The sequence below is a fragment of the Mustela nivalis genome (assembly GCF_964662115.1).
Source record: "Mustela nivalis genome assembly, chromosome: 6".
NCBI classification, from domain to species: domain Eukaryota; kingdom Metazoa; phylum Chordata; class Mammalia; order Carnivora; family Mustelidae; genus Mustela; species Mustela nivalis.
Window position 1 is genome coordinate 102,540,894 of NC_139025.1, and position 12,134 is coordinate 102,553,027.

Genomic DNA, 12,134 nt, shown 5'->3' on the forward strand with positions numbered 1-12,134 from the left:
GGGGGAGGTACAGAGGAGGCTGCTTTTATGCCTTTTTAGCATTAGCTCCTCATGTGGAGAAGGGTACTTTGAAAACATAGTTTGGTAAACATTTTTCCCAGTAGCTATGGTTAGCATCAGACCAGTCAGTGGCAAAAGAGGCCTGACCAAAAAAATTATGGGGGATGGGGGTATTGGAAGATCAATCCTGTCAGTGCAGCAGTTCTACCTAGAAGTAGAAGTTCTACCTAGAAGAACCTTTACCAGATTGAGGTGGTCTGAATTGAGGTGTGAAGATTAGAAACAGCAAATGTCGTGTGTTTATCTGAGACACCTATGGAAGATTTGCACCTTGGCCATATTGAACTTGGTGTTAGCAAGGACAAGTTAATGCTAGCGGCCATGCATAAATTCCAGCTTGGCCCAGACCTCATAAAGGGACCAAATTGCAGGTTCAGCTAATTGAAACAGAACAATTCCTACCTATAATTCAGGCTGTGAAGACCTAGAATTTCCATATTAATCTTTGAAAACTGGTTTAAAGACATTTAATAATGTCATAGGTCTAAATTTTAGAAAGATGTGTGTAATTTTATTTTTCTGGGTGAGACTCCCAGTGATGAAGTGTATATGTGGTAGAGAGGAACAAGTGTGAGAGCATCTGACAACTATCCCTGACCTGGAGGTGTCAAGAAAACTGAACCTGAGGCCATTTCATATATATATATATAAAATATATAAGATTATATATTTATCATAGATTATATATAATAATTATATATTATATAGTCTTAATATAAGATTATATATAATCTTATATTGATTATATGATATATAATTAAGATTATATAATCTTATATATATATATATATATATATATATATATATGATTTCCCACCTCCCTGTTAATGATGCTATTGCAATCAATATTTGTTGAACACTTAGCCCTGCAGAAGTGTTGGGGGAGATGTACACAAAAGTGCAACACATGCAACACAGTTCGTTGCTCAAAAAAAGTGGTTAGTTGGCAGCGCCTGGGTGGCTCAGTCAGGTGAATGTCTTACTCTTGATCTCAGCTCAGGTCTTGATCTCAGGGTCGGAAGTCCAAGCCTGTATTGGGCTCTATGCTGGGTGTAGAGCCTACTTCAAAACAAAACAAAAACAGTTAACTTGGGAAAATAGGTAAAGAAAGGAAGTTAAGAACCAGAATATACAAAAATAGTGTGCACTGACTCATACATACAGCAGTTGGCACACTACGACCAGAGAAAAACAGGTACTAAAGTGACAGGGACTAAATCCAAAAGGAAAGGTTCTGAAGCAAGACAAGTAGAAGGCGCAGTATAAGGTAAAAATCTGGGTGAGCAGAAGGATGCCCCGAATTTTGGGAAGCTACCATACTTAAACCCAAGCTAGTGGTGGCTAATGCTTGACTGGTCCAAGTGGGAAAACATCAGACCGCCGTTCCTTCCAGTCCCCGGCCCTTCTAACATAACTAACCCTCCAGACAACTTCCCTCCGCGAAGGGAAGACTGGTCACGGGAGTGGCCGCTCTGCATGCTGGGGTTTGTAGTCTCCTCAGAGACCCAATCCGCGTGCTCTTCGGGGCGGTGCCGCCTTCCGGGATCCTCTTCCTGTTGGTGGGCCCTGGCGAGGTGGGGAGCCAATGGGGCCACAGAAACGTGGCAGCCACCCACGAGCCCGCGTCTTGGCCGACCCTGCCGGCAGGCCGGGCCACGCCCCCTGCAAGGCCCTACTACCCGGCGCCAATCCAGAGGGGGAAAATAGGGACGACCTCCTGCCAGGAGACTGGCAGGAGCCCCGGTTTCCCCCCTCAGTCGCTCTCGGTGGAGGCGCCGGTGCTCTCGCCAACGCGTCCCCGCCCTCTTCCGGCCCTCGGCTGCCGGGGCCGCGCTCTCTTTGCCCGGTGGATGCTGCGCCTCTCTGAGCGGAACATGAAGGTCCTCTTTGCCGCCGCCCTCATCGTGGGGTCCGTCTTCTTCCTGCTGTTGCCAGGTCCCTCCACGGCCGACGAGAAGAAGAAGGGGCCCAAAGTCACCGTCAAGGTCCGTCCTCCCCTCTCCTGACCTGCCTGGCGAAGCCCACCCCCCGTCGCCGGCGTTCTGGCCTCGGAGCCGCAAGTCACCGGTGTCCGAGGCATTTAAGCTCCCGGAGCTCAGGCTTGGGCGTCCTTGGCTTTGGCTCAGGCTCTGCCTAGGTTCCCGGCTGTGGCCTCGTGGCGTCCGGGCTTTTCTGCTCATTCAGACCGGAGACTGCCCGGCCCTCCCCGGCACCCCAGCCCCTGCTTTGACCCAGGAGTGGGCGCCCGGCATGTGCAGCCGGGGTTGATACTGTCAGCCTCAGAGCAGTCTTTGCGAATACCGTTCAGCGCTGGCAAATTGAGAATCCTTTTCTTTACTCAGGCCAGATGTTACCCACTTGCAATTACGAAGCACAGCAGTCTCGTTCAGACTTGCATGATGCTAACTAAGTTAAATTCCCCTCTTAAGATTTTTTGATGTTCATTTCTAGAATCTGCGCTCATTATTTATGTACACTAAAGGTTGTTTGCTACCCTATAGTCTAAAGGGAGTGCGAACAGACATTTTCTGGGAGAAGTGTCTGGAGCCTTCATTAGATTCTCATAGAGTTTTTGTTACCACCGTAATCCGGTTCAGAACTACTGTTCTCGAAATAGGGCTCTTTTCTGTACGACCTTCATGGTAACTTCTGGGGCCCTGGCTTCTCTGGCAAGACCCCTTCGAAAAGGCTGAGTTTGAAATGGTCTTCTTCCTCAGGTGTACTTTGATCTGCGAATTGGAGATGAAGATATAGGCCGGGTAGTCATTGGTCTCTTTGGAAAGACAGTTCCAAAAACAGTGGATAATTTTGTGGCCTTAGCCACCGGAGAGGTAAGTGGCTGGAACAGAGGTAGTTGAACTCAAGTGAAATTGGCACGTAAAGCTGGCAGCGAACTGAAGTGCAGAGAGTGGCCTATCTACAGCGGTAACCCTCACGGAGTACCAGCAGCTGACCGCTGCTCTGTGGCTCTAGGAACCTGGTATTATCGTATCTTCTGGAGGTTTTAAACTAAATCCAGAAATACAGATTTTTTTTTTTTTTTGAGAAAAAAAATTTTTTTAAGATTTTCTTTATTTGTTAGAGATACAGTGAGAGAGAGAATACAAGCAGGAGGAGTGGGAGAGGGAGAAGCAGGCTCCCCATTGAGCAGGGAGCCTGATGTGGGGCTTCATCCCAGGACCCTGGTATCATGACCCAAGCTGAAGGCAGATGCTTAACAACTGAGCCACCCAGGCTCCCTGACAAAAAACAATTTTAAGACATTGCAGTAATCAAGGAAAACATATCTGTGGAAACTAGTTTGTGTCCTGTGCACCAGAACTTTCTCTTAAGGGTAAGGGGCCCAGAGCTTCCCAGGTTTTTAAAGAAACAGGAGTGCCCTGTTTAAGAAAGTTTGTATTCCTCTTAACTCTAAAGCAGGTGGTGGGGATTAAGAATACACTTACCAAGGGGCGCCTGGGTGGCTCAGTGGGTTAAGCCTCTGCCTTTAGCTCAGGTCATGATCTCAGTGTCCTGGGATTGAGCCCCGCATCGGGCTCTCTGCTCAGCGGGGAGCCTGCTTCCCCCTCTCTCTCTGCCTGCCTCTGCCTACTTGTGATCGCGCGCTCTCTCTCTCTCTCAGTCAAATAAATAAAAATATTTGAAAAGAAAAAAGACTGCTGCAAAATATAAAAAAAAATAAAAAGTACATTTACCAGGATGAGCACTGAGTGATGTATATAGCATTGTTAGTCACTGTATTGTACACCTGAAACTAAGATAATGGTGTATCTTAACTATACTGGAATCAGAATAAAAAATTACCAGAGGAAAAAAATGTCTGTATTCCAACCCTGCAGTGACTCATCAGGTAACTGTTGTTTTTTGGCCCGTCTTACATCTGTTCTTACGATTAGATGAATATGAGGGGGAAAGGTGGAGACGACATGTGAAGTAGAATTGTATAAAGGCTGAGGAGTGTGCAGTCTTAGCCTCTCCTGGGTCTGTGTGCTCTGTGCCTGGCCTGTTGGTCACTGCTCACTTGGCATGTCGAATGACGAATCTGCTCAGTGGTGTCTCTTCTGGGAGGTGGAGCTGTGGGCTGGGTTCATGGAGGGTCTAGTATCTGCCTGGTGTCGCATGCCGCTTCTCACCTTCTCCTTCCCTTATTTAGAAAGGATTTGGCTACAAAAACAGCAAATTCCATCGTGTGATCAAGGACTTCATGATCCAGGGTGGAGACTTTACCCGGGGAGATGGCACTGGAGGTAACCTCGGGCCCACTGGGCACCAGGCTCTCTTGGTACAGCCTTTAAGCTGGGAGGGCTGGATTGTGCTGGGCAGATGAGCTGCCTCCTCTCCCAGCTGCAGAAGCAGGACTAGCACCCGCATGGGGACCAGCTGTGGCCTTCTTTGTAAGGGACCCCAGGACAAAGGGGAGGAGAAAAGCGGGGGGTCGTGTGGTTCTCACCCCTGCCGGTCAGGGCCCACAGCCTTGGTGACTTTTCTTGAGGTACCCCCTGGGGGTGGGGAGCAAAGTGAAACACGTGGGTCAGTGGCTCTAGGTCAGGCTCTTGCTGGGTTGTTCACCGTCTAGGTGGGAGGAGCCAGGGGAACAGGACATGGAAGCTATGGAACAGTACGGAATGTGAGTGATGGCCATCGGCAACAGTGCCTGAGACGGAGCAGACGCGATACAAAGCACTGTATGCATGGGGGCAGACACATTTGGGTGAGGTCTGCCGTCCTCGTGCTTAGTGACCTCAGGCAAGTGAGTCCTCTGAGCTTCACTTTCCTCTTGTGTAGAGTGGGAAGAGCTGGGGTGCTGCAGGGTAGCTGCCTGGTGCGTGGTAAGTCGGCCACTGCCAGGTGCTGGCAAGCAGAGGAGTCGCTCCGTCCAAGCTGGTCAGTAGTGGCCTCTTGCTTGTGAGGGAGGATCTGGGCAGGGTCTGACCGGGGAGAACTTGGACAAAGAGGTGGGGCTCAGGTGAACCCACTACTGTTCTATGGCAGGAGCTTGGCTGAAGGTGGGGTTCCGAGATGGAGGGAGAGCACGCACCACACGGGGAGCCCATGCTGGGCTGCGGCCAGGCCCGGGAGCCTGGCCTTGTCCTCTGTGGAGGGAGGATCCACGGAGAGCTTGAACGGGAGGAAGACCTAGGCACAAAGGAGTTTGAGGGAGGATAATGGGGCCATGTTTCTGTGTGTAAACTGCTCGACTGTCCTCCAGCGTACATCATTCCCACTCTGAGCATTAGTCACTACTGCAGTGGGGGTGGCAGGAGTGGAGAGGAAGGACGAGTAGATAATGCAGGTGGGAGCTGCATGGACAGTGGGCAAAGGAAAAGTTGTCAAAAGAATAACTGAAGTCTGGAGGGAAAAATGATGAAATATATTGAGTTTAAAACGAAGAGTTATTCCATAGGAGTTGGGAAAGTGATCAGAGCCATGGAGGGAGCTATGGGGGGTTTCTGGCAGAAACCCTGCAGATGCCGGAGATTTACAAGGAAGACTCTCATGGAGAGGAGACTCTGAGCCAGCACTTGACCCAGGAGTTGCCACAAATAGGTACAGGTTTTGTACGTGAGTTTGAAAGGTGTTGGGTAAAACAGTGTAGCTTGTTACTGGGTTTTTCCAGGACCTATAGTCACTAATGCACACTGTGAATCTCCCAAGAGGAGACAGGAAGAAAGTAGGGGGCAGGATTTCTCCCGGAAGCAGCTCTGGGAACTTAGGTATGAGGATTTCTGAAATGGTGTCAGGGTCTGCCCAGCTCCCTTCATCATGTACCTGGGCCTCAGATCCTTTGTGGGTAGACACACTCTACACATCAACACCCAGCTTTTATTTTGTGTTAGTGGTAAGAGGCGCTTGATTATCCAGAACCTAAGTGGCAGCCCCTCCCCACTCATCTCAGTTATCTTCTGTGCTCTGAGAAAGAAAAGCTGATCAGCCGCAGCTGTCCTTTTCTTTGCTTCTGCAAAGCACCTCTCTATACCAGAGTACTTCAGAGTTCCTGTGGCAGACCTCTCCAGCCATAGCCAAGAGTAGCTGTCGATCTTTGCCTTATTTAAAAGCCACTCAGTTATGTTCTCAAAGTAACCAATGGGATAAGCTGTTCACTAAATCAGTCTGGTCTCATGCCCCACTTGGTCTGTCAGCATGGTTTGGCTCTGAGACCAGAGGGAAGGAAGTGAACAGCTTTTATGTCCTTATAATCCACTGGAGCCTGGCCTGACCAAAGACATGTTGAGTCCCTGGAATCCTCACCCCAAAGGATGCTTGATTTGGGCCAGCTCAGCTCCTTGCTCTACTCTTTCTTCCCAGGAAAGAGCATCTATGGTGAACGCTTCCCTGATGAGAACTTCAAGCTGAAACACTACGGGCCTGGCTGGGTGAGCATGGCCAATGCAGGCAAAGACACCAATGGCTCCCAGTTCTTTATCACGACGGTGAAGACAGCCTGGCTAGATGGCAAGCACGTGGTATTCGGCAAAGTTCTGGAAGGCATGGTGAGTTTGGGGGGCAGGGGCTAAACCTGGGTGGCCTTCCCCAGGAAATGGACATTCATGGGCAGGGGCACCATGTAGTTTATCCCTTTCCCAGTAGGGACCCATAGATTGCCAGTGTTCCTATGTCCAAATCTGGAAGGAATCAGGAACTACCCTATGTGTCTCTGCCCCCAAGTTCTCAATTTTTGTGGCCTGCACAAGGACAGGGGCCTCTATTTCACTTGCTCAATGAGAGGCTGGCACTACCCTCTGTTGTGCAGAACCCAGCCGAACACACTATCATCCCGGAGAGGCCACTGGGTACCCACTCCCCAGCCACCCCCCTTCTCTTCTCCCTTAGCTCTGCCTAGTCCTGCTGCAGAGGATCAAAACTACTGCCTCCTCATGTTACAGCTAGGGTCTCCCCGGCTAGGATTCCATTAGGGTTTTGGGGGCCCCACGGTTTGCCTGCTCTTTCTCCCATGGGGGCAGATTTTCTCGGCCAGATTCTGGAGCCTTTCTCCTTTGAGGGGTGGACCTCCTGACTCGGCTCTGCTCTACCTTCCCAGGAGGTAGTACGGAAGGTGGAGAGCACCAAGACCGACAGTCGGGACAAGCCCCTGAAGGATGTGACGATTGCAGACTGTGGCAAGATCGAGGTGGAGAAGCCCTTCGCCATCGCCAAGGAGTAGGGCCCCCGGGACCTCTTCCCTTTGAGCCACCATCTGTGCAGCCCTGTTGCCTTCCCCTGGGTGGAGACCGGCTGCCACAGGGTTCTGTGCTGCTCTGGCCCCAGTGCTGGCCTCTGACAGAGTGGACCCCTCCCCGCACATTCTGCAGGCCTACCTACCGGCCTGGTTTTGTAACAAAGTCCTACCAATGCTGACCAATTAAAAGAAAAGATGGTTTTTTTTATAATCACTGTGTGGGCTGGATTCTTGGGCCTGCAACAGCTGCTGAAGTCCCTGTCCCAGAATGTCTGGGATCCTGTGGCAGGGGGTGCTGTCCCCTGTTCGGGGGCTCTGGTCTGAACCCTCCTTCCCCAATAACTACTCACAAATAGCAATCAGAAACTTTTTGCTCCTTGCTTCTAACCTTTGCCACTAAGGTGCCACTTTTTGCCCCTTGCCCCCTTCTGGTGTAGGGGAAGAAATACACGTCTTCCTTTTTATTGCCTACCTCTAAATGGACTTCTCCCTTTATTCCTCATCCCCTGTTGTCCCTGCCTGACACCTAGGGTGGGTAAGTCCTGGGTCTGGGCTGGGGGGACCCCGCCTCCTCTGAGAAGGGAGCACATACACTGAGGCATGTGCCTGTCCTGGCAGGTGGCCCATAGGCCTCTGGGCTGGTCAGGGCATCGTTGGCAAAGGAGCAGGATGACAAGATGCCTCTGGCTGAGCTTCAGCTGGCCTGTTGCTGAAGCCGTAGAGGCCCTGGAGTACGCCATTCACCACCACGTTGGGCAGAGGCTCTGTGGGACAGAAAGAAAATAGGAGCAAAGGGAGAAAAGATGGAGGGCTGGCCTGGCCTCAGGTCTGTAGTTACGTGAGCTCCTGAACCCATAGGCTCAGCCCCCTCCTCAGGAATAGAGGTCCCTGCCAAGGCCCTAGAACAGCTGGCCATCCCAAATGAGGCCTTGGCATGTCCTGCTTACATTCTGTTCACATTAGCTTGGTAAAGCCAGGATGGTGAGGAATGGAGACCAGGAGTGCCAAGTTTATCTCCCCACGTCCACTTTCTGAAGGAAAACAAAGCAGGCCACAGGAGCAGCAGGACAGGTATGGCCCCAAAGGCAGGCAGTAGGCCCAAGATGCTGCCTTGAAGTCCTGAGCTGAAAATGGCAGGTTCACCCTGGATTCCCATCCTGACATCTAGGCCCTACTAGCAGATTATAGGTCTGAGCCCCCACCCCTCACCTGAGGATGGGCTGCAAATATAGGGATCCGTGTAGAAGCTGATGACAGGCCGGTGGTGCAGCTGGGAGCTAGGAGGGAAGAGTCCAGAACAGTGAGGGAGAGGCAGGGGAGAGACTAGGGACCCCAAAAGGAAAAGGTGGGTGGTAAGTGGGCTCAGGAGGCACCAACAGAAACCAGGGTGGTGGTTGGGGGCGGGGGCGGGGGGTGGGAGTCTGCAGTTGGGAAGATAGGCCCGACAGCCTCAGGCCGCCTCCTGGCTCACGGCCACTAGGGGGCGGCAGGGGCTTTGACTTGCCTGCTGTCATGCGGCAGGAACTCCCCCAGGGCGCTGAAAAGAGGAGACGCGCTGTGAGCTGCGGTTGGTGAGGGGGGTGGGGGGAGGCAGGGGCGCGCGTGAGGAAGAGGTGGAGACACGCAACCCCAGCACTTCGCCTCCCAGGGGACCACTGCTTCTATTTGTAACAAGCTCAGTTCCGGAGGTGGCTGGGGTAACCAAGACTGTCCAGAAAATAGCCACTCTATCCCCACCGCCAAGAAAGCTAATGAGGGAGGTCACGTCTCAAAGAAGAAACAGGCCCATGCCTGACAGCTGTAAGAAGAAAAAGGACTTGGCCTCTATAACCTTTCCTCAAAGATAAATAATAAGGCACACCTGGGTGGCTCAGTTGGTTAAGCAACTGCCTTTGGTTGGGGTCATGATCCCTGCGTTTGAGTTGGGCTTCCAGCTCCCATCTCTACTGGGAGTCAGCTCCTCCCTCTGACCTCCCCTCTCATACTCCTCTCAAATAAATAATCTAAAAATAATAAGTAAGTAAAACCTTTCCTCACCTGCTTGCTGCAAAGAGACCCTGTGCCCCCAGCACTGGGGCCCCTATCTCTTGCCTGGCCATGGTCCCCAGAGGCACTCACCCCCAGCTGCTGGCCTTAGAGTCTGTGGGGAAGTGCCGGAGATTCAGGAATTCCAGTAACTCCTTGGGCACATCCTGGTTCAGGTACAGGACACCCTGGAGGGATCAGAGGGAACCTGTAATCAGACCCTGCTGTGTAACATACAGAGCCCAGTGCAAAATGGAAAGGGTGGGGGTTCTAAGATGACCAAGAATTTCAAGAACGAGCAGAGCATTAAACCAAGCTTGGGTACCTTTTGAGCACTGGGCCTTGTGTGACTCCATGGGTTGTAAGCCCAGGAAGCCAACATGGCCTGGAATCTGGCATCTCTGTGTGGGGAAAAGGGAGAAGGGTCCCCACCCAAATCCTCAGTATTAACGGTAGCCCAGGCTCTCACCCTGGAGGAAAGCAAGAACTAGCTTTCATTGAGCAGAAACCACCTCATCCTGTTCTCTCAACACAGAGAGAGCTGTTTGGACCCATGACTGTTCAGAAAACTGAGGCTTGGGGTCGTACACAGCATGCTGGAGAGTGGGTCCCCTTCACTCCCTGTACCTGCACACCCCCCCCCCCCACCCCGGTCCACACCTTTGGTCCAGCAGGCTGGGGATTAACAGAGCGCGCCCCTTGCACACCTGGATATAGGCCTCCAAGCCCTGCCGCCGCTGCTCCAATCCTCTGCTCCTCCAGTTAGGCAGACGTTTTGAGGGGAAGACGGGCACTTTGTACAGTTTCTTGATCTGCCAGAAGGTTACCGCGGTGCCATCACAGCATTCTGCTTGAGCCCTCAAGCTCACTGCGCCCAAGAGTCTCCCCCAGTCCTCCCTGCCCCCACTTCCAGACTTCATTCAGGCTCTACCCCGGGGCAGACCGTAGTGAGTGATGGTTGGGACAAGACCCAGTCTCCCCCCATCCTCCCCCAAATGCCCGAGGGATGGCCGACCACGTGACTGGCATTGACGGTACAAGCTGGGCCCTGCCCCTCTGCGTCCACCCCGAAGCCCGAAGGGAGGTCTGTGCCCAGGACGGAGGGAGCGGGGCGGTAATGGGGGTGGCAGAGGCTGGGGCCGCAGTTCGTCCGCCCGTCTCCCAGGAGCTGGACAGGAGCCGGGCCGGGGTCGGTCGGTCGGCGGCGCAGCCTCACCCGCTTGTGCAGCGCGTGGAACTCGCTGTAGCGCCTCTGCACGATGTGCCTGCGCCCGCGGCACAGCACTTCCACTCGGAACACCTGGCGGGCGCGGGCGGGCGGCCAGGTGCGCGTGAGGCCCAGCGGGAGGGCTCAACAGGACCCACGGCCGCAACCCGCCCACCCTCCCGCGCTCAAAGGTACAAAGCGGCCCCGGGAGCCCCGCCAATCTCCGGGGACCCTCCCACGCTGCCCACACACTTGGGGAGATGGGGAGGATGCACCCGCCCCTCTGCTACGTGCAGTCCCCCGTGAACCCGGACCGTCGTCCACGGAGCTGCCAAATCCAAGCGGCCCGAGACCCTCGGCTGGCGGTCTCTGGATTGCCTGACCCGCCGCGTTCGGATGCTCCAGCCCGGGCGCGGGATCCCCACTACGCTCGGCGCTAGGAAATGCGGCGGGTCCCATGCCCCTTCCCAGCCAGTGTCCCAGCTCACCATGTGGCCTTTCTCTGGGCTCTGCCTGGGATCCTCGGGTCCCACCGACGGGATGTGAACTTCCAGCATCCGCACCCCGGCTCCAGCCCCTCCGAGCGGGAAGCAGCAAGCGAGACTTCTCCCAGCTCTCACCGCAGACCCCGGCGGGCCGCACCGGGCCCGCCCCCTCGGTCAGGCCCCGCCCCAAATTGGCCCCGCCCCGGGCGTTCCCTCGCGCTGCAGGGTCCTGCGAGGGGCCGATTAAGGCACCGCGCGGAGGAGGCGGGGGCCAAGCACCGCCCCCTGAGCCTAGTGGGCTGCAGGTCGGGACCCTTCGTCGGACAATTATCGTCAATATTTACTGAGTAGCCGCAGACTGCCAGGAATTCTGATGAGCCAAAATTTCATCTGCTCTTTATTGAGCGCCTAGTAGCGACTAGGGTCTATGGGCGCTGGACAGGGAGGGATGCAAGGCCCAAACCTTGGCGCCTACCTTGGGGGCCAATCAAGGATGTTTTTTGCGTTCTCACACCCATTCCCGGGACTAGGCTGCCCCCCCCGCCCCTTCCCGCCACTTTTCACCTAGACCCTGGGAACAAGACCTCACCTAGGAAGGCTTGGACAATCTGGCTTTGATGTCTGCCTCTCCCAGCATCCATGAGCCCTTACATTCATTTTTTTTTTTTTTTTCATCCATTCATTTATCTTTCAGCCCCAATCTGCTTCAGGTCCAGTTTGCCGGGAAGAAGCAGTTTAGAGCCCTGGGCTCTGCTTTGGGGGACAGATAGCTTGGCTTTCCTGAACTGTGTAGACCTGTTCTCATCTGCAAAATTGGGATTATAGGGCTCCCTCAGGAGAGTGTATAAAAACTTAGATGATCCCTGTTAAGCCCTCAGCAGAGCAGGTGTTGAGAAGACGGCAGCTTGTGGGCTCTTCCTGGAGGCAGAGTTGGGTGGTGTCTTTGTACACGGCAACAGACAGGGAAGAGGGACTGTGGGAGAGAGCACTAGACTGTTCTTGCTCACCCCCTCAGACAAGGCCTTCCTGGGTATGGGGCAGGATTTAATCCAGAAATCTCTCACCCTTGGGCTAAAAAGGGCCTTTACTCCCCCACTGAGCACCCTACATTTCAGCCCTAAGGGAGCTGTCCCATTCAGCAGAGTCCCATTCAGGACTCCTCTGACTTCTCCCAACAAAG

At 53.4% G+C, this 12,134-nt stretch overlaps 2 protein-coding genes across 4 annotated transcripts; one reads left to right on the plus strand and one right to left on the minus strand.

Annotated features, from left to right (window-relative positions):
• The first annotated feature begins 1,599 nt into the window (after positions 1–1,599).
• On the plus strand, positions 1,600–7,448 carry PPIB (peptidylprolyl isomerase B). The gene is made up of 5 exons (XM_082737292.1): positions 1,600–2,045; positions 2,778–2,891; positions 4,214–4,307; positions 6,367–6,551; positions 7,100–7,448. Exons 1-5 carry the CDS (start codon positions 1,911–1,913, stop codon positions 7,220–7,222), a joined length of 651 nt encoding a protein of 216 aa, XP_082593418.1. The 5' UTR covers positions 1,600–1,910; the 3' UTR covers positions 7,223–7,448.
• On the minus strand, positions 5,864–11,148 carry SNX22 (sorting nexin 22). Of its 3 annotated transcripts, XM_082737294.1 has the most exons (7): positions 10,958–11,127; positions 10,479–10,562; positions 9,970–10,074; positions 9,356–9,450; positions 8,742–8,774; positions 8,447–8,514; positions 5,864–8,001 (listed from the first exon to the last, which is right to left on the minus strand). In XM_082737294.1, the coding sequence occupies exons 1-7, from the start codon at positions 11,024–11,026 to the stop codon at positions 7,880–7,882; spliced, it is 576 nt and encodes a 191-aa protein (XP_082593420.1). In that variant the 5' UTR covers positions 11,027–11,127; the 3' UTR covers positions 5,864–7,879. The 3 variants fall into 3 exon arrangements, with proteins under 3 accessions (XP_082593420.1, XP_082593422.1, XP_082593421.1); XM_082737296.1 differs by lacking the exon at positions 10,479–10,562 and having other exon boundaries at positions 10,958–11,148; XM_082737295.1 differs by lacking the exon at positions 8,742–8,774.
• Between the last annotated feature and the right edge of the window lie 986 nt (positions 11,149–12,134).

What these genes read in the sequence shown, in the direction of transcription:
- SNX22 (XM_082737294.1), bottom strand. Translation starts at nt 11,026, where the DNA reads ATGCTGGAAGTTCACATCCCGTCGGTGGGACCCGAGGATCCCAGGCAG. An exon ending in TCCACGCGCTGCACAAGCGG is followed by an intron (nt 10,075 to 10,478) that starts GTGAGGCTGCGC and finishes ACCTTCTGGCAG; the next exon opens with ATCAAGAAACTGTACAAAGT. An exon ending in TCTAAGGCCAGCAGCTGGGG is followed by an intron (nt 8,775 to 9,355) that starts GTGAGTGCCTCT and finishes TCCTCTTTTCAG; the next exon opens with CGCCCTGGGGGAGTTCCTGC.
- PPIB (XM_082737292.1), top strand. Translation starts at nt 1,911, where the DNA reads ATGCTGCGCCTCTCTGAGCGGAACATGAAGGTCCTCTTTGCCGCCGCC. An exon ending in CCGGGGAGATGGCACTGGAG is followed by an intron (nt 4,308 to 6,366) that starts GTAACCTCGGGC and finishes CTTTCTTCCCAG; the next exon opens with GAAAGAGCATCTATGGTGAA. An exon ending in GCAAAGTTCTGGAAGGCATG is followed by an intron (nt 6,552 to 7,099) that starts GTGAGTTTGGGG and finishes CTACCTTCCCAG; the next exon opens with GAGGTAGTACGGAAGGTGGA.